The sequence below is a fragment of the Mesocricetus auratus genome, unplaced genomic scaffold, assembly GCF_017639785.1.
Source record: "Mesocricetus auratus isolate SY011 unplaced genomic scaffold, BCM_Maur_2.0 Super-Scaffold_100042, whole genome shotgun sequence".
Classification (NCBI taxonomy): Eukaryota; Metazoa; Chordata; class Mammalia; order Rodentia; family Cricetidae; genus Mesocricetus; species Mesocricetus auratus.
Genome location: NW_024429219.1, coordinates 8297904 through 8317066, shown reverse-complemented (window position 1 = coordinate 8317066; position 19163 = coordinate 8297904). Strand labels below are relative to the sequence as shown.

The 19163-nt window shown below is 50.0% G+C and overlaps 1 protein-coding gene across 3 annotated transcripts in view; it reads right to left on the bottom strand.

Annotated features, from left to right (window-relative positions):
- Clcn6 (chloride voltage-gated channel 6) overlaps positions 1–19163 on the bottom strand; it is a 32394-nt gene that overhangs the window by 8732 nt on the left and 4499 nt on the right. For 2 of the 3 annotated variants that reach the window (XR_001197029.3, XM_005079340.4), the window contains exons 3-17: positions 15608–15673; positions 15009–15074; positions 13281–13347; positions 10460–10566; positions 9812–9938; positions 7526–7593; positions 6436–6494; positions 5382–5514; positions 4380–4493; positions 3960–4126; positions 3289–3415; positions 1562–1688; positions 1168–1321; positions 408–567; positions 218–324 (exon numbers count right to left, since the gene is read on the bottom strand). Coding sequence is in view for 2 of the 3 variants with exons in the window: in XM_005079340.4 (XP_005079397.1) it covers positions 218–324; positions 408–567; positions 1168–1321; positions 1562–1688; positions 3289–3415; positions 3960–4126; positions 4380–4493; positions 5382–5514; positions 6436–6494; positions 7526–7593; positions 9812–9938; positions 10460–10566; positions 13281–13347; positions 15009–15074; positions 15608–15673 (1649 nt within the window). In the remaining variant the exon portion in view is untranslated. Of the gene's footprint in view, positions 1–217; positions 325–407; positions 568–1167; positions 1322–1561; positions 1689–3288; positions 3416–3959; positions 4127–4379; positions 4494–5381; positions 5515–6435; positions 6495–7525; positions 7594–9811; positions 9939–10459; positions 10567–13280; positions 13348–15008; positions 15075–15388; positions 15506–15607; positions 15674–19163 lie in introns of all 3 variants that reach the window. The other variant, XM_021232517.2, reaches the window with a different exon arrangement.

Genomic DNA, 19163 nt, shown 5'->3' with positions numbered 1-19163 from the left:
CACAAAGCCGTCTTCCTCTGGGCCTCACCATCCACCCAGCCTGCCCTCCAGACTCCTCACCCACTCAAGCTGCTCAACATCCCCAAACACACGGGGAACATGAGTGAACCCTCCTCTAATCTGAGCAATGTCAGCTACTGTTTCCCGCTGTGACAGCTCTGCAGGCCCTGAGCTTAGAGACCCCGGCACCAATGTGAGCGAAGAGGCAGCCTCTTACTTGTCCATTTCCACCTCCGTCTCCCACTCCAGAAGAGGCACACCTCGGAGGCCCACGTGGATGTCATAAATGCCCTTATTGAAAAAGTCTCCCGTCCACTTGGCCACCTGGAACACAGAGCAGGGACCTGAAGACATCCCTTATGGTGAGCCTGCCCTCCGCCCGCCAGCAGCCAGGGGAAAGTGCTCACCATCAGGGTGATCATAATGGGGAGCCCGTACGTGATCTCATTGGTAGACTCCATCAGGATGACAGTGAGGCTGATAGTCATTCTCACAACCCCACCCAAGAAAGCTGCTGCACCAATCAGGGCAAAGGTCCCAGAATAGATGTGGCCCAGTCCAATGTAGCTGGTGAGGAAACAGAACCAGGCTTAGACTCACGATGGTGGTGCAGGCTCACACACTTGTAAATGCGGGCACACGTACACACATTACCACACTACCAGGCTTAGACTCACGATGGTGGTGCAGGCTCACACACTTGTAAATGCGGGCACACGTAAACACATTACCACACTTCCAGGCTTAGACTCACAATGGTGCAGGCTCACACACTGGTGAATGCACACGTACACACACTACCACACTACCAGGCTTAGACTCACAATGGTGCAGGCTCACACACTGGTGAATGCGGGCACACGTACACACATTACCACACTACCAGGCTTAGACTCATGGTGCAGGCTCACACACTGGTGAATGTGGGCACACGTACACACATTACCACACTACCAGGCTTAGACTCATGGTGCAGGCTCACACACTGGTGAATGTGGGCACACGTACACACATTACCACACTACCAGGCTTAGACTCATGGTGCAGGCTCACACACTGGTGAATGTGGGCACACGCATACACATTGCCACACTACCAGGCTTAGACTCATGGTGCAGGCTCACACACTGGTGAATGTGGGCACACGCATACACATTGCCACACTACCTTTTCAGGACGTTGGCAACCAAGCGTCCAAAAGCCGCTCCACACAGCAGGGAAGGCACAAAGAGGCCGCTGGGGACAGACGTGCCGAAAGTCCAGCACGCCAGCAGGAAGTAGAGGATGAAGAATAAGGCCAAGGTGATGGGGCTGAAAGTCCCTGCAGGGTGACAGCAGACCCCAGTCACACTAGCAGATGCCTGTGCAGGCCCACAAGACTGTGGGGTCCTTCCAGGTCCTCTGCACCCCAGCCCGGTCACACCATCCAACACTAGGCTGCCATTACAGAGGAAACGCCCGAGTGGAAGCTGACACCCCCCAGTGTGTGTGTGTGTGTGTGTGTGTGTGTGTGTGTGTGTGTGAGTGTGTGTGTGTATGTGTGTGTGTGACTGATACCAACCATCCTGATGGAAGAGCTGCAGGATGGCAGACTCCTGGGAGTTGAAGAATAGCGTGGCCATGTCATTGTAGGTATCGTTGGGACAGAAAAATGTCTTGATGGTTGAATTCACATCTTCTGATGTGGTCTAAAGAGATGGGATCAAAAAATCAATACAAAGACCTCTGACCAGGACATGCAAGTCTTTAGTGCTTTCTCCTAAGATGTCAGATGTTGGTGGCTGGAGAGATGGCTCAGAGGTTAAGAGCAGTAGCTGTTCTTCCAGAGGTCCTGAGTTCAATCCCCAGCAACCATCTAGTAAGATCTGGCGCCCTCTTCTGGTGTACAAACATATATGCAGACAGAACACTGTATACATAATAAATAAAGTCAGACATCTGGCTGCAGTTCTTCACCTATAAGCTGGGGTCTAGCTGGAGGAAGTAGACACACATCTATATGTGGGCGGGGCACCAGATGGCAGCTGACTGTGATGCTGGGCCCCTATATCCTCTATGTGGAATGAAATAATCAGGGTAAGGCCTTGCTCAGCCACACCCTTTCTTTTGTTGTTTTTAAATTTTTTGAGACAGGGTTTTTTGTTTGTTTGTTTTGCTTTGTTTTGGAGAGAGGGTTTCTCTGTGGCTTTGGAGGCTGTCCTGGAACTAGCTAGCTCTTGCCAAGCTGGTCTCAAACTCACAAGAGATCCACCTATCTCTGCCTCCCGAGTGCTGAGATTAAAGGCGTGAGGTGTGCACCACCAACACCCAGCAACACAGGGTTCCTATGAGTAGTCTTGGCTCTCCTAGAACTCGTTGTGTTAGACCAGGCTGGCCTTGAACTCACAGAGATCTACCTTCTTCTGTCTCTTGAGTGCTGGGATTAAAGGCATGTGCCACTACAGACCAGCAGCACTTTTTTTAAAAGTATCTGTGTACGTCTGTGTCTGTAGGTGTGCAACTGCTATAGCATGCATGTGGAGGTCACATGACATTGAGCTGGGGTCTCTTATCCACTGCTGCACATGCCAGACAAGCTGGTCCCCCACTTCCTGTCCACAACCCCCACATCTTGCTGGAACAGCACCAGCATTACATACAGATACAAGCTGCCATGCCCAGCTTTCTATGGGTCGTGGGGATCTGAACTCAGTTCCTGCACTTGTGTGGCGAGTGCTTTACCTGCTGAGCATCTCCCTGGTCCTCATTCATGCTTGTCACTAAGCATAACTACATGAGGGGTCACCACGGATTGGTTTCCTCCTTAGTGCAGATTCTGAAGTGACAGCTAAGACCATCAGAGTGAACCAAAACACGCAGGCCGAGTACACCCCATGGCCTCCTAAAGACGACGAGGCAAGGTGCAGAAGGGACACGTGCCCAGGAAAGCAGCCCCGCAAAAGCCAGACACCAGGAGGTGTTAGCATCACCCACGAGTGACTCTCGTATCACTGAGGTAGGTGCTGGGTGTGGTGGCCCTAGGCCAGTGTGTTCCTGCAGGCCTGAAGAGGGACAAGCCACAATGGGACCTGGGCAGAAGCGAACAGGTAGCTACTGAGCCTGCGTCCCACGAGTGTGGTTCCCTAGAGAAGAGTGGCCAGAGCCTTAGACACCGTAGAAAAGACAGAAGGCACTGCCACATCCTCTCAGGTGAACCACAGCAGTCAGCCACCAGCATGGAACAGCATGACTCTAAAGAGATGTGCATTTCTGGACGGAGGATAAAGACGCCAAGTTTGCTGGGGTTACCTGGAGCTGGAAGGAGCCATTACCAGTTTGACTCGCAGAGGACATCTGTCTGCATTCTCCTAACACCATGGAGGCCACAAACACCACCACAGTGGTCACCAGGGACACCAAGAGGCTCTCTAAGACTCTGGAAAGCAAAGCACAGCCGTCACAATGCAATTGAATAATGTCTAGGCTTGAGCACACACAATCACCCTAGCTACCCCAGCACCCCTCTCCCCACAGGGCAAGCCCAGCAGCCCTGGCCAGGGCATACGCATCCAGAATTCACTCCAGACTCGATCCATTTAGCTAGCTGCAATAAAGGGCAGGCAGCTGATCAAGGGAGCTGTTACACACACATCATTTCTCTCTAAAGAGCTAAATGGCTTTTCTTCTCTAAGTCCAAGGCAAGGGCAACTCATGACAGATAGCTCTCAGCAGGGCCTGGGGACCCTCCTGACCTTTGGTTATGTGTTTTAGCGGCAAGTCAGAAAGAGGGTGAGTTGCCCAGTCACTGAGATATAAGCCCAGCCTCGGCTTCTCTGGCCTTCATGGGGCATATTTATGAGCCTGTTTATATGTTTAGTGTCAGAGGAGAAATCCAGGTGGAATGTGGGAAGCAGGGTCTGCTCCCAGCACCATCTTCCTTGGGAGAGATGGCCCGCCCACAAGGGGCTCACTGCAGGTACCTGACGAGCTTAGGTTTCGGGTGCACGTTGCGCATACGGTACTTTGCAAGCCTCTTGTTCAGACAGTTGAATGTGGCTCCCAGGAGGCCCCCAATGACCCCCATCACGACGAAGAAACCCAAATCCATAGCTGTCCAGAGGTGACATTTTTTATCAGAGTCAGAGCACTGAGAGAAGGGGGAAGGGAGGGAGAGAGAAAAACCAGAGTGGCCATGAGAACAGGAAGGGAAAGGGACAGAGACAGGAACAAGAGTGGGTGCCTTGCTTCCCTGCTGAGGGCCCAGGCTGCCCAGGCACACTGCTCATGGGTAGCTTTGTGCAGGAACGACAGCCATTCCAGAGGCCACCTACACCTCTGCTGTTTACTTGAGAGCAAGTTTCACGGGTCAAGTGAAATGTCCTCGGAAGGATAAGCCATACCTTAAATTCCCCGAAGCTCAGCAGGCCAGGCAGCTGGAAGGAGCCCCAGCTTCCAAACTGAATCCCAGAGCGGAAGAAGTTGAGGGTGAAGGCAGCAGACATGGAGCAGAAGAGCTGGAGGACGGGGACAAAAAGGACGGGGACACTGGTGGCGTCACCCTCTCGCCTCAGGTCCTCTTACATTTATTTTTCTTCATTCACGATTGTGTGTATGTGGCAAAGGACAACTTGCGGGAGTCAGTCCCCCCTCCACTCGGATCTGGCAGTGGCAGCAAGTGCCCCTATCCACTGAGACACCTTGCAGGCCAGACAGTCCCTTTAAAGCCCATCGCCCCACTAAGTGTGGTGACACAGATGGGTTTGAGGCTGGCCTGTTTTACATAGTGAGATCTGTCTCAAAACCAAAACAAAACAGTAACAAAAACAAACCATCCAAGAAATGAAAAGCCCTCGGCTCCGGAAGAGACCTTCCGAAGTGACAGGGTTCAGGGTTTGGGAAGCAGTGCGCCACCCTCCTCAGGGAAAGCAACTGAAGGCAGCCTCTGACCAGTGTCACTCTACCCCTCCATGAATGCCTGATGCTGAGAGTCCCTGATGCTGAGAGTCCCTGATGCTGAGAGTCCCTGACGCTGAGAGTCCCTGACGCGACAGGCCCTACACCAGAGAGGAAGGAGCACAGAACACACCAGGAGACAGATCGAGTCGCCATCCTGTCGTTCCTCCTTCCCTCCCTGGCAGAGACTTGCACGCTTTCACGGCAGTGTTCACAAAGAGGGAGTAGCAGTCGTTTGGTATGGGGTGTACAGGTGGGGGTGGGGTGGACTCATGGGAAAAGCATAAAAGCCCACTGTGGAGGCTATGGCTGCTATGACAGGGATGTTCCCACTGAGTCAGTCTGCCAGCTCCAACAAAAGGGCAGTTGCATGTTTCAAGTGATATCCGGGTGCATTCTGGACTCGTGCTTGGGGTCCAAGAGGTGGCTTCCCCAGACAGTCTCCTTACCACTTTCCACGTGAGCCCCTGGTTCCAGAAGGACGAACCCTCCTCCAGGCTGAACAAGGTACCCCCTATAGGGGCCCCAAAAGCTGCAGCAACTCCAGCAGCTGCCCCCGCTGATACAAAGTCCCGCTTGTCTCTGAGGAAGAGGAGAGGAGAGGGAGAGAGCACGCTTGTTTATTTAATAAAGAGCCTTCAGGACACTTCTTTACCCTGAACCTTCTCCCTCACAGCCCAAGTGTCAGGATCACAAAAGAGCAGGGCCCTGGACAGACAGTCATAGCTGCCTCTGAGTCACACATTCCCCATGTGCTTGAGTTCGAATGTGAAATATTCCCCAGTGTGTTCAAGGCCACCATCCCAAGGCACTGCTAGAAGGTGGTGGAATCTGAGAAATGGAGCCTCATCGGAGGAAGTTAGGCCATTTGGAGTATACCAAGAAGGTACTGGAACCCACTCCAAGCCACAGATGATGGACACTAAAACCTTAAAACTATGAGGGAAAATAAGCCTTTCCTTTTCCCAGGTGTCTGTCAGCCAACAGGTGCCCGTCCCAGGTGTCTGTCAGCCAACACACTGCATCTCATTCCCTCAGGGCTAACAGCTCTTCACCTGAGACCAGGGGCTCACTGACCTGGTCAGTCTAGGAACATACAACAGGGCCTCCAGTTCAGGGAACAGGATGGGGACATCCAATGGTTGCTATTGAACCATGTTCCCACCAAAACCAGAGCCCTGGTAAGAACGGCGAGTGTAAGCAGAAAGCTATGCCTTACGGGAATACAAAGACGAAGGTGTTCCAAAATGTGCAAGGGGTGCAGGACAGTGACACACAAACCCGCGGGGCTACAGAGTCTATCTGGCAGGGGGCCTTTCCCTGGCCAGGTTTTCAGTTTTGGCCCAGCATCTTTGTCTGAAATGGCTCTTAGACAAATGGAAAGGACAAGAGCTTGGACCTTTTGTCTCTCTCTCTCTACGGAGCTCTCTTTCCTGACAGCCAGGGGTCACAGTGAGTCAGGCAAGCGTGGGGGGAGGGTGAGCTGCACCTCCCAAAACTTACCTGTCGCTGCGGAAGTAGGGGAAGTTGAACTGGATCTTCCGTAAGGAGATGCTCTGAAACTGAAATGGGGGAAACAAAGTCAGAGAGGCCATGAGGGCAGAGCACAAGAACCCATGGTCCCCAGGGAGGCCCGTGTGTCTGTACAACTGCCTAGGTGTGTACAAGAGGGATGCACCCAGGAGCGTCCTGGAGCAGGGAGAAAAGGGTCCACAGGTGATTGTTCTCAAGGGACCAGAACTCAAACAAAAGCCCAGGTGTCGAAAGACGCTACCTCAACCAACCAATGAAACCTATTTTTTTTTCCAAGACAGGGGTCTCTCTGTGTAGAGTTTGCCCTGGAACGTGCTCTGCAGACCAGCTGGCCTCAAACTCACAGAGATCTGCCTGCCTCTGCCTCCTGAATGCTGGGATTAAAGGTGTGCACCATCACTGTCCAGCTGAAACCTAATTTTTTTGTTGTTGTTGTTGTTTTTGGAGACAGTGTTTCTCTATGGCTTTGGGGGCTGTCCTGGAACTAGCTCTTGTAGACCAGGCTGGTCTGGAACTCACAAAGATCCTCCTGCCTCTGCCTCCCGAGTGCTGGGATTAAAGGCGTGCGCCACCACCACCCAGCGAAACCTAATTTGTAAAAGAAGCTGTTGAGTCCTGAGCTGGCCCTTCAGCCTCCTTATCTATGCTTAGGGGTCTAGTCAGTTATGTGACAGCAGGGAAGGAAATTATTAGGACGCACAGTCTAGTGCACAGGTGACACCTGCCTCACCCTGTGACTTTTATTGCAACACACGATGTGGAATGAGCAAGGTCAGCCAACTCTTCCAGCCACATGACACTTGTAGCATGTGGTAACCCACCAGCCACCCTGTCTCAGCTCTTCCCTGCTTCCTGTTTCTGCCCCCAAGACTCGGCACACACAGTATTGCTATACTTTGAGGAACAACAGCTGGGTGCTTTGTAGGACACAAAGCTTCCACCTCAACTCCAAAAGGCAACAACAGGTTCTGAAATCGCATTAGGGACATCACAAAGGATTTTTCCAGGCTTATCCAGGAGGCCCACTGGAGGGATGCATAGCCTGACTCCCAACCCTTACCTGAGGGAGGCCAGCTCCTACCACAGCACCACTGTGGATCATGGGGCCTTCTTTCCCCACAAAGAGCCCTGGGAATGAGAAAGGAAGTGCTCAGTCAGCAGAGGGCCTCTGGCCTAGACTTTGCTGTGTAAACCTTCCTCTCAACAACTAGAAAGTGCAGACAAGCATGACTGACTCTCTACTGTAGAAACTGAGCCAGGACTGGGGAAATAGCTCAGGCAGTGAAGTTCTTCCTGTACAAACTCCTCAGCCCCAACACAAAAACCCAGAAACAACAGAGTGCATCTGTCCCCCAGCACCGGGGCACTGGAGGCAGGATCCCTGGGAATCCCTGGCCAGCAAGCCTACTCAACTGCAAAGTTCCAGGTCAGTGAGAGAGCCTGTCTCAAAAGACATGATGGGTGACTCCCTAAGAGTTATGGGTTTTGTGTTTTCACTCTGAGACCCACCCCCCCACTCCACACACTCATACTCCCCCCCCAACAGACACACACACAGAGAGGCTAGGTCAAATTCCCTTCAAACAAGCCCCACTTGCTACAAGGGATAGTAGTTCTTATCTCCGAATCCCAGTGCCAGGAAAGCACAGCCTGTGGTCAGGCCTGTTTCTGTACAGCTGAGAACTGAGACCTACCTACTTCGTCTTTACTGACGGTGCTGGGACTCCAACCCAGAGCTCTGTGCACCCTGGGCAAGTGTCCTGCCACGGGGCTTCACTCCCAGCCTTCATCTGTATACACCTGGCTTCTGAAGCAGCAGCTTACTGTGTGGCCTGTCACTTGCTATGTAAAACCAGGCTGGGCTCAAACTTGAAGCTAGTCTGCTACCTTTGCCCCAAGAGTGCTGGGATTACAGCTATGTGCCGCTGTAAGGCACAGTTTAGTTTCATTATATTACCAAGACTTTTTTTTTTTTTTGGTTTTTTAAGACAGGGTTTCTCCATGTAACAGCTTTGGCTGTCCTGGAACTCACTCTGTAGACCAGGCTGGTCTTGAACTCAGAGATCTGCCTGTCTCTGCCTCCCTCATGCTGGGATTAAAATATTAAGACACCACTGCCCAGCAACCTGGGAATTCTTAAAGGGGGAAATTAGTACTTCTGTTTTGTTTTGTTTTTAAGATTTTTATTATGTATACAGTGTTTTGCCTGCATGTATCCCTGCAGCCAGAAGAGGGCACCAGATCTCATTATAGATGGTTGTGAGCCACCATTTGGTTGCTGGGAATTGAACTCAGAACCTCTGGAAGAGCAGCAGTTAGTATTTTTTTTTTTTTTTTTTTTTTTTTTTGGTTTTTCGAGACAGGGTTTCTCTGTGTAGCTCTGGAGCCTATCCTGGCACTGACTCTGTAGATCAGGCTGGCCTCAAACTCACAAAGATCCGCCTGCCTCTGCCTCCTGAGTGCTGGGATTAAAGGCATGCGCCACCAACGCCCGGCGAGCAGTCAGTGCTCTTAACCACTGAGCCATCCCTGGGTTTTCATCATGTTAAGAATGGAGAATAGGGCTGGAGAGAAGATGGCTCAGAGGTTAAGAGCACTGGCAGCTCTTCCAGAGGTCCTGAGTCCTGTTATAATCATTATCTGATGGGGATTTCCTTCTGTATATATGCTTCTCTTATTGGTTGATGAATAAAACAGTTTGGCCAATAGAGGCAGAAGGATAGGTGGGACTAGAAGACGAGGAAAATTCTGGGAAAGGTAGGCTATATAACAAGATGCTATCTCAGAAGAGAAATAGAGAGATAAAGGAGAGAGAATTTAAGGGAAAGGGAAGGAGAGGGAGAGAGGGAGGGAGGGAGGGGGAGGGAGGGAGGGAAGGGGGAAAGAAAGAGAAAGGTAAGGCAGGGACCAAAGGGAACAAAACTGAGCGGTCTGAACCTGAGCTCCCCTAGCAGGCTCACATTTTGAAGCCCCAGTGTGTGGTGCTGTTCTGCAGGCGGTGGAACCTCAGGACGTGGGGCCTGGCTGGCAGGTGGTAACTTCGAGGTGGCCCTTCAAAGCTTATAGCCCAGCCTGGTTCCTGCTTCCTGACGCCCACAACATAGTCCCCCCACTGTCAACTGTCCCTTGTCTCTCCAGCTAGGATGGACTTAAGTCCCTCTGAAAACTGTGAGCAAAAACAACCCCCTCACCTTCCAGTTGCTTCTGTCACGTGCTGGGTCACAGACAAGCAACTAACGCACCGAGAAAGTACAGGTACCAGGCGAGGGCAGCTGTAAGCCCACATCTAATCAATGCACAGGATGCCTTCAACACTTGATGGCAAGAGTAGAAAGCCTCTCCTCACCTCCAGCCACACTGAACAGTACCCCAAAGACTTTGCAGAGCAGGGTCCGGAGCCGGACAATTCCTGGCACCTTCACACCATTCAGATAGCACTTGATCTCAGGGATCCCAGAACCTGCCGCCACTGGCTGTTGGGGAAGGAAACACAGAAATGAATGAAAGCACACTCTGCAGCTTACACTCAACAAGCCAGAAGACTAAGCAGGGACACCCAGTCTTCCTTCCCAGCAACCCGCTCTCTGAGGGCTTGTTCAGCCACAGATGCTGGACCCTCAGCCTGACCCCTGACTCTAATGGGCTCCTGCATGTGGAGTCTGCCCACAGGCAGACTCACCTTCCCAGATTCTGATCTACACACCAGTAAACCACTCTCCAGGGGATCCCAAGGTCGTGAGGATGAAAAGCACCTTCCCCATCTGTACATTCCTCACTAATCTCCCCAGACACTGCAGGCTTTACTTCTAGAACGATCTCCAGGTGAGCAATAGAGAATTTCTGCAAAACCCTACAGGCCTCATGTACCTGTTTCCCCAACATGCAGCTGAAGAACATTAAGCACACAGATCTAGCTTGCCTGGACTACAGAGTGAATAATATAAGAAAAAAAGGACATAGTGTCCATGGACAGTCAACTTCCCAACCACCTTACCTCTATCAGGACAAGAAGACTTGCCAGGAAGACAAAGGTCAGGTTAAAACCCAGGAGTTCAAGGAGGGACAGGGCAAGGCAGCCTTTCTGACTGCATTCCTCCACCGCTAGAGGCTGAGTCAAGGAAAAGGGCTCTCAGCCATGTGCCCACAGTCACGTGAAACGGGGCGGCCATGACGACAGTTCAGTGCTATCTCCCAGGGCTCCCCAGGGCAGCCACAGTGACAGCTCAGTGCATATCTCCCAGAACTCCACGTACAACAACTTTTAAACGTGTGTGTGTGTGTGTGTGTGTGTGTGTGTGTGTGTGTGTAAACAAGTGTGTGTATGTGCACTTGTGTGCAGGTGCCCAAAGAGGTCAGAAGGTGTTGGGTCCTTGGAGCTGGACTTACAGGTGGTGATGAGCTTGTGAGGTGGTTGTGAGGTTATGGGTGCTGGGCATGAAACCCAGGTCCTCTGGAAGAGCAGCAAGTGCTCATAACTGCTGAGCCATCTCTTCAGGCCTGTACCAACCACGTTAGCTGGGTGCGGCAGTGCGTATCTTTAGTGCAAGCAAAGGCAGATACAGCAAAGGCTGTATGTGAGTCCAAAGTCAGCCTGGTCTACATAGGCACGTTCTAGGTCAGTCAGGGCTAAATGAAACCCAGTCCCAAAAGGAACTAACGAATAAAAAAGAGTAACTTTTGGGGCTGGTCAAACAGCACTCTGGGTAAAGGCGCTTGCTGCCAAGGCCGACCGCCGTGATCGATCCCTGAGACCCACATAGTGGACGGAGATGACTAGTTGTCCTTTGACCTCCACATACAGCGGCATGTGCACACCCAACCCCATACACAAAAGAAATTAAAAATTTTAAGATTACAGCATTCTCCACCCCAAACATTACAAAAGTGACCAACACCTCCCGAAACCCAGCTTGAACAAACTTCAACATTATGTCCTACAGGACTTTGGCTGTTACTGAAAACAAAGCTATCCCACTCAAAACCTCTTTCTCCTCCCTCCCACTCAGGGGACGCCAATAACCTGAAACCACTGGGCCCCACTTGCCATGTACCTTGTGTCCCTACAACTCTCTACTGTACGGTCACACAGCATCTCTCAGTGCGACACCGCCTGAGAATTAGCCATGTTGATACACACAGCTGTGGCTTGTTTACTTAACTTCCGCATACAATTACAGTGTATGAATGAACCATAATTTCTCCATTCCCTCATTTGGTGACTCAAACGTCTGCTGCCATAAAGCGGTCACGAAAGCTGTCTTCAATGTATCTAAGTCCACATCTGAGGAGGAATTTAAAAGCTACAACAAAGGAACGAGAATGCCGCTGTTTCTTCCAGAGCCTCCTGGCCATTCCGTGTCTTCCTCTGGAACTCCTCGGGTGGTCTGATTGTGTTCTGATAGAAGCATTCTTCTAGACATGTGGGATTGAGCTGTCTCTTTGGTGTGGTACTATGGACTGCTAAAGACGCTTTGCATGTGCTACACGAGTGCTCTACTACTATGTTAGGGCCCCAGCCCTCTGTTCGGCTTTTCATTTTGAGGCATGGCCTACATTGCCCAGGCTGGCCTTCAACTTGCACAGCTCCTGCCTCAGCCTCCCTAGTAGCTGGAATTATAATGTGCACTAAGAGGCTTTGTTTCTTAAATGCAGGGAAAGCCTATCTCAGGCTGTGAACTCAGATTTCCCTTTATTTACAGCATTTGCTTGTTGTTGTTTGGGGGTTTCTTATTTGATTCATAAATGGAGTGTTTACTTTAATGTTAAATAAAGTATTTAATGTGGTCAAGCTTTAAGATCAAGCACTAAGATGATGTCTTTGCCTCCAACCTGGGCCTCTGGAGTTTTAAGAACTTATGCCTGTCATCATTCAGTCTCTTGCATTGCTCTTTTATATCTTCAACCTAGAATCAGAGAGGTGGTACAGACCTGTAATCCCAGCATTTGTGAGGCTGAGGCAGGTCTATCACAAGTTCCAAGCCAGCCTCTGCCTTACAAACAGTTTGAGGCCAGCCTGAGCTACAAGAGACCCTGTTTCAAAAACACAACTAAACTACAAGATAACACAGCCTTCAATCTATCTAGAATGTAACTCTATGGGTAGGGATCTATCATTTTCCATGTAGACAGTGACTACCAATGCCCAGCACCCTTTACTGGACAATCCAGGCCTTCCTCACTGACTGTTAACCTTGACTGTCCGTCACGTTTCAACACGTGTAGACTATGCTCTGCTTCTCCAGCTGGAGTTCCTGTACCAACAGGATACGTCTGCAAATGGCAACATCTTGTTGAGTTCTCTCGTCCTGACAATAGTAAGATCCAACCGCCTGCTTGTTATTCAAACCATCTCAGTAACCTTGGCACTTTATTCTTTCAGACTGCTGTAAAATGAGCAAGGTTGAGTTCTGTGAGGAATTCTAGAGAATTCTGATCAGAACACTGAATGCATGCAAAGACTTCTCTGGGCATTTGTGTCTTATCCGCCTACAGCATTAACGTCCCAATTAAAGTCTTCTTTTCCTTAGCTGGGTGCGGTAGTACACACCTTTAATTCCAGCACAGCAATGGCAGAGTCAGAAGCAGGTGGATCTCTGAGTTTGAGGCAACCTGGTCTACATAGCTAGTTGCGGTACATCCAAGACTATATCATGAGACCCTCTCTCAAAAAAATGTCTTGTTTTCCCGCCCTTTAGTGACAAATTAAAACCTCTTGGCTGAATGGCTGACAAACAGCCTTTCAAATATCACATTCATTGTTAAAGCAAGTCTCAAGAATCCTGGGGCCTGAAACAATGGAGCCATAGAAAGGATACAGGTTTGAACCACTCCGAACTTGAGTTGGGTGAAGAGCCGCACGGAGAAGTCCACAAAGAGACCCACCTGTGAAGCAAGAGAGAGACTAGACACACATCTTCATCTCTCCCTTAGGGCCTCACCCTCCCTCACAGCATCCAGAGGTTGCTCATGACACCAGCAGCAACGGGCGGAGCGAACTCTCTGCTGGTCAGGGATCTGCCCAGGCTGGCCCCACTGCCTTTCCAAAGGAAAGAGGAAGTGAAGCAGAGATAGAGAAGGACAAGACGGGAAGACTCTCTCCTTGGGTTAGAGAGGGTGAGGCTGAGTGACGGAAGCCGCTCGGCAGTTTCCAGAGGATTCAAAAGAACAGTCAAACGTCCTTGGTGGCGCCTGGCTGGACAAGCACGTGGCTTAGAGTGCTACTGTAGAGGACATTTCCTTGGGCATAGGTGGTCTGGTATTCTTATTGTCTAAGTCCATTATTTTGACTGAGAACCAGTGTCAGTCGCTGGCTACCTGAGAAGGATACGCCACTGTTGCACTGCAGAGTTTAAGGGAGGCCCAGAACCTTCTAATGTGGGAGAGTGGGATCAAAGGCTTCTTGCTTTAACTCTAGCTCCCTCCAGCTAACGCCCAGAAGCCTTTCAACTGAGGCAGAGAGTGGAGACAGATCAAAGGCTTAGGAGCTCAGGCTGCAGCGGCCACAGAACAGAGGCGGCGGCCTTCTTAGCGCCTGTGGGGATGAGGGTGCTGACGGGCAGTTAAAAGGAAAGACTCGCCTGTGCGCGCAAAGGATGCTCGCTACAGGGAGAGCCACAGCCAGAAATACACGGGACAGGGGCTTTTGCTCTTCGTCCCCGTCCGGCCATGCACACTGAAATCACATGAGACGACCCGACTTCATCCCCACGATGCCCTTAGAACATGATCAAACAGTCCTCCCTGCTGCACTAGGGGCACTAGGTGGCCCTCGGGAATTTAGAACAGTAAAAATCTCATGGGTACCACGTGAACAGGAACTGGTTGTCCCTGGGGGCTGTGTGACACGAAATGTGTGCACGTTACCCAGGTGTGTCATGGGGAGTTAAGCCCAAGACTCGTGACCATGCCCTGAGAAAGGTGGTAACAAGGCTGAACCCCTCCCTCTGCCATTTCCCTGACCAATGTGCACGTGTCCTCCCGCTGGGTGCTGACTTTTCCAGCTTCTCTTCTTTGGTCTTAGTGATGTTAAGTCCCTAGTGATGGCACCAGACATAATTGCTGCCACTATCCCTGGTGACGTGAACAGCTTTCCCTGTGATCCATCTGTGAACCCGGGGAACCCAGGCGCCCTGTTCATTCTGTCATGTCCCTCACCTACCACTGCCAACTCAATGTGAGCGGGACAGCGGGACCACAGTGTCCTCTATCTGCTGTGTGCTACCTGCCATCAGGAAGAAGGACTGACTCACCCAGCAGGCCCAGGTCATGCTCTATAATCAGATGACTGGCGTTACGCTCTGACCAAGGCTTCGATAGCCTGGCGCCTGTGACTCACTTTTGCAGTACAAAGCGAAAGCAAAAGTAATGTGAAAAACCAGGCCAGGAGAACAAGGCAAAAGAAAGGGCAGTATTAACGGAGTGACAACTGTCCTGATGCTACAACTGTTACAGCCACAAACGACAAAGGTCATTCACCACGCAAGGCTTGCCCTCCGACCTCTCGACCCACCCGGCTTGCCAATTCCCCACGCCCCACTGCTCACCAGCCCGGTGCAGACGCCAATGGCAAACACCACCATCCATTTCACCGCCTCGTATCTTCGCCCTTTCTGCTCACAAGGGGAAAGAATAGGTGCATTTGTGATAGAGAAGGATGCGCCTTGGCTAACCAGCCTTGGACTAACCCTTCAGGAGACAGTAAGCATGGTGAGGAGGACAGCCTCGGGTGCCTCACAGTGACACTAATGAACCTTACAGGGCTCGGCTGGTAGACTGACCGGGGGTACACTGGATGGCAGGAGGGAGTCTAGGGATTCTGTATGTATGGGTCGGGCATGTGCCAGCACTCGTGTGTGTGTGTGTGTGTGTGTGTGTGTGTGTGTGTGTGTGTGTGTGTGTGTGTGTGTGTGTGTCCTCCTTTTACCATCTGGGTCCTGGGGGTCAAACGCAGGTTGTCAGGCCGGGCAGCAGGGGCCGTTTCCTGCTGCTACATCTCAGCAGCAGGGTCTAGGGATTTAAACGCCACTCTTTTGTGTAAAGGCTTAAAGAAAAAAGAGAAAGGACACTTACTGGGTCACATGAGGACAGAAAATAAGCTGCTGAGACCTCTTCAGTCCTAAGAGACCGAGAGCTGTGGGCTCACCTTATTGTCCATGGTCTCCAGTACCTCCAGGTAAGGGTCATTGATGCAGCGGTCATAGTCCAGACTCTGAAAGGACACAAGATGATAGTGGCACACGGGAGAACTGGCAAACCTAACACAAGACAAGCTCCAACTCCCTCCTGCTCAGCGGGAGGTGGCATCCACAGCACCAGGGAGGGCTCAGTGTAAACGCAGACTCAGACCCTGTGGCAGGTGGCTTCGAATCTCTGCATGAACGAGATCTCTAGGTGAGTCACATGTGCAGTGAGAGCTAGCACACTGCTTCTGGGGAGCACTCATGATCAGGAGAAAGCTCTCACTGGCACATCCTTAGGGCCTGGGAAGTAACCCTCGGGTTGGGTACACGAGACCCTGTGTCCCATTCCAGCACTGGGAAGAAGAAAAGACAGATTTTCCCTGTTTCTACAAAATAGCTAAAGGCCTTCAGCTACCACCAGTCTTGCCCAACTTATTCCTTAAATGTGAACAAACTGTCAATCAGCCAGAACCAAGTTAACCCAGATCAACTGATTCTACCTCTCTTTATAGCTGGCTTCCACGAAAAGGAGGTTAGCCACAAGGCAGACCCAGATGGGCTCTATTTTTAAAAGCAACCTCTTATTTAATCAGAAGAGGCACAGATTCAGCCCAGCCCTCCAGTTCCTACACCTGAAGCACATTCCTCCAGCCATGCTCCAGAGATCACAGGCACCTACAGACCATGCACATGTGGCCAAGGACAGCCTGAGTGAACCCAGAGGAAAGGGTTTCATTTCTAGGTCTTGGGAGAGAAGCAGCAGTCTGTCAACAAAGAAAAGCCCAGCCTCTGCTCTCCCTCCCCCAACCACCTCCACTGCCACATCAGCTAATAAGCAAGCTGGACTTTGGCCTGTGGCCTTACTCCCAGGCATGAGTTCCAGGTCAGCCAATATAGGTGTGATGTATAATAATTTAATCCATCCGTGACTGCTGGGAGCAAGTCCAAATTCCTTTTTTATGAGAGTCCTAGAGTAACAATGGACGAGTGGTAAATCAGTTATCATACATCTCAGGACCAATAACCATCAAATCATTATAGCAAGTCTTTATCACCAGATAAGGAGAATGTTCAGACTCATTAAGGGGAAAAAGAAGTGATTAAAAAAAAAAAGATGTAAGAGCTAGAGAGATGGCTCAGCAGAGGACCTGAGTTTAACTCCCAGCTCCCACATCAGGTAGCTCACAACAGCCTCAATTGACACTACTCTCATTATATAAATATATATATACACACACATATATATACTTTCATATATACAAATCTATACTTCACACACATACATATAATTTTTATTTTTATGTAAAAAATCTTTTGATTGACTTTATGAGTATTTTGCCTGTGTGTGTGTGTGTGTGTGCGCGCATGCATGCGGTGTGTGTGTGTGTGTGTGTATGTGTGTGTATGTATGTACGTGAGCATGCAGGGGTGTCCCCATGTGTGTGCCTGGTGTCTATGGCTGTCCGATCCGAAGTGTTGGATCCCCTGGAACTAGAGTTTCAGATGGTGTGAACCATCAAGAGGGTGCTGAGAACAGAACTCATGTCTTCTGTAACAGCAACCATTGAGCCAGCTCTCCAGCTCCATACACATAATTAAAAAAAAATGTTTTAAAGCAAGATACAAGTCACATGTGGTGGCACAAGCCTTTAATTCCAGCACTTGAAAGATAGAGGCAAGCCTGATTTACATTGTGAGTTCTAGTCCAGTTGGGGCTACAAAGTAGACTTTGTCAAAAAAACTCAACAAAAAAGCAAGATGCAGAATAAAATATATAATCAAAGGCCAGGGATGTAGCCTGGAGCTACATAGAGAGGTTACCCGGTACCACAAAAACAAAATCTAAAATGTATAACACAATTGCATTTTGACTTAACAAAATCAGACATAGGTAATGGGAAAAGATCTGAAAGTAGTGTTTTGGACATTCACATCTGGGTATAGAAATTCTCTTTTGGTGTGCACCTTTAGGTTTTTGTTTTGTTTGTTTTTTTCCTCTTAAGACAGGATATCTCATGCAGCCCAGCCCAGGATGGCGTCAGACTTACTATGTAGCCAAAGATGACCCTGAACTTCTATCCTCCTGCCTCTATGTGCCAAGAGTTGGGACCACAGGTGTGCACGCCATGCCTGGTTTGTGCTGGGGTCGGAGTCTAGGTCTTGATGCACGCTACACAATCATTCTACCTTGTAAACTCCAGGCCTATGATTGGTTCTTATGTTTAATAAGAAAATCACTGGGATTTGGAGAGATGGCTCAGCTGCTAAGAGTACTTGCTGCTCTTCCAGAAGACTCGAGTCTGATTCTCAGCACGCACACGGTGGCTCACAACTACTAGTAACTCCAGTTCTAGGGGACCTGACGCCCTCTTCTGGCCACAGCAAGCACCTGCATTCATGTGTGCCTAGCCATACACAAACACACATACATTAACAAAATCTTTAAAAAATAACCCTTTTCTGGTTAACAAATAAGCACAAGTCAGGAAGAAATCTGCAAGGAAAGGGAATTAATTCACAAGAGACTAAACATATATACAGCTTCACGCACATACACACACACACACTGTCTTAAGTGTCTTGCTGTGAAGAGTCACCATGACCACAACTCTTACAAAGGAAAACATTTAACTGGGGTGGCTCACATAGCTCAGAAGTTTAGTCCATTGCCATCATGGTGGGACATGGTGGTATGCTGGCAGACATGGTGCTGGAGAAGCAGCTAGTGTCCTGTATCTTGCAGGCTACAGGACGTGGTGACTTGAGCATATATGAGACCTCAAAGCCCACCTCCACAGTGGCACACTTCCTCCAACAAGGCCATACCTACTCCAACAAAGCCACACCTCCCAACAGTGACATTTTCCATGAGCTTATGGGAGACAACTACATTCAAACCACCACATACACTCTTTAGGAAAGTCAATTAGAGTAACTACTTTCTAGGAACAAACAGGAAAATCAAGACGCTACAATATATCAGTCTCTTTTTATGCCACAGTGAAATGCATAAAACGGTCTTTCTCCTATCACCTGCAAACCAACTCCTTCAGACGCTTGGATCTCTAGTATGTTAAGAATGCCTTCTGTATGCTATCACAATGACTGGGCTAGGAGCTGTGCCCTAAAGAGAGCCAGGATGTGGCTGACCACCACAGACTGACATGACTACAAAGTTCAACTTGCATCCAGGCACACACCTATAATACCACACTCTGAAGAGTTTAATGCCAGTCTGAGCTACATGGCAAGCCCAGTCAAGGTTTTGCTTAGTTTTCTATCTTTCTCCCTATCCTTCTTCCTCCTTTTGTTGTACTGGGATCAAACCCAGGACTTTGCATATGCTAGAAAAGTGTTCTACCCCTGAGATATATTCCCAGGCCCTGGGACACTGTGTCTCAAAGAGAAAAAGAAAAGGAGGGGAGAGAAACTTTCATTTGTAACCTCTGACCGCCAGGAGAAGGGCTGAAGACAAAGCTGCTCACCAATGGCCAAGGATGCCACCAAGGATGCGATGCC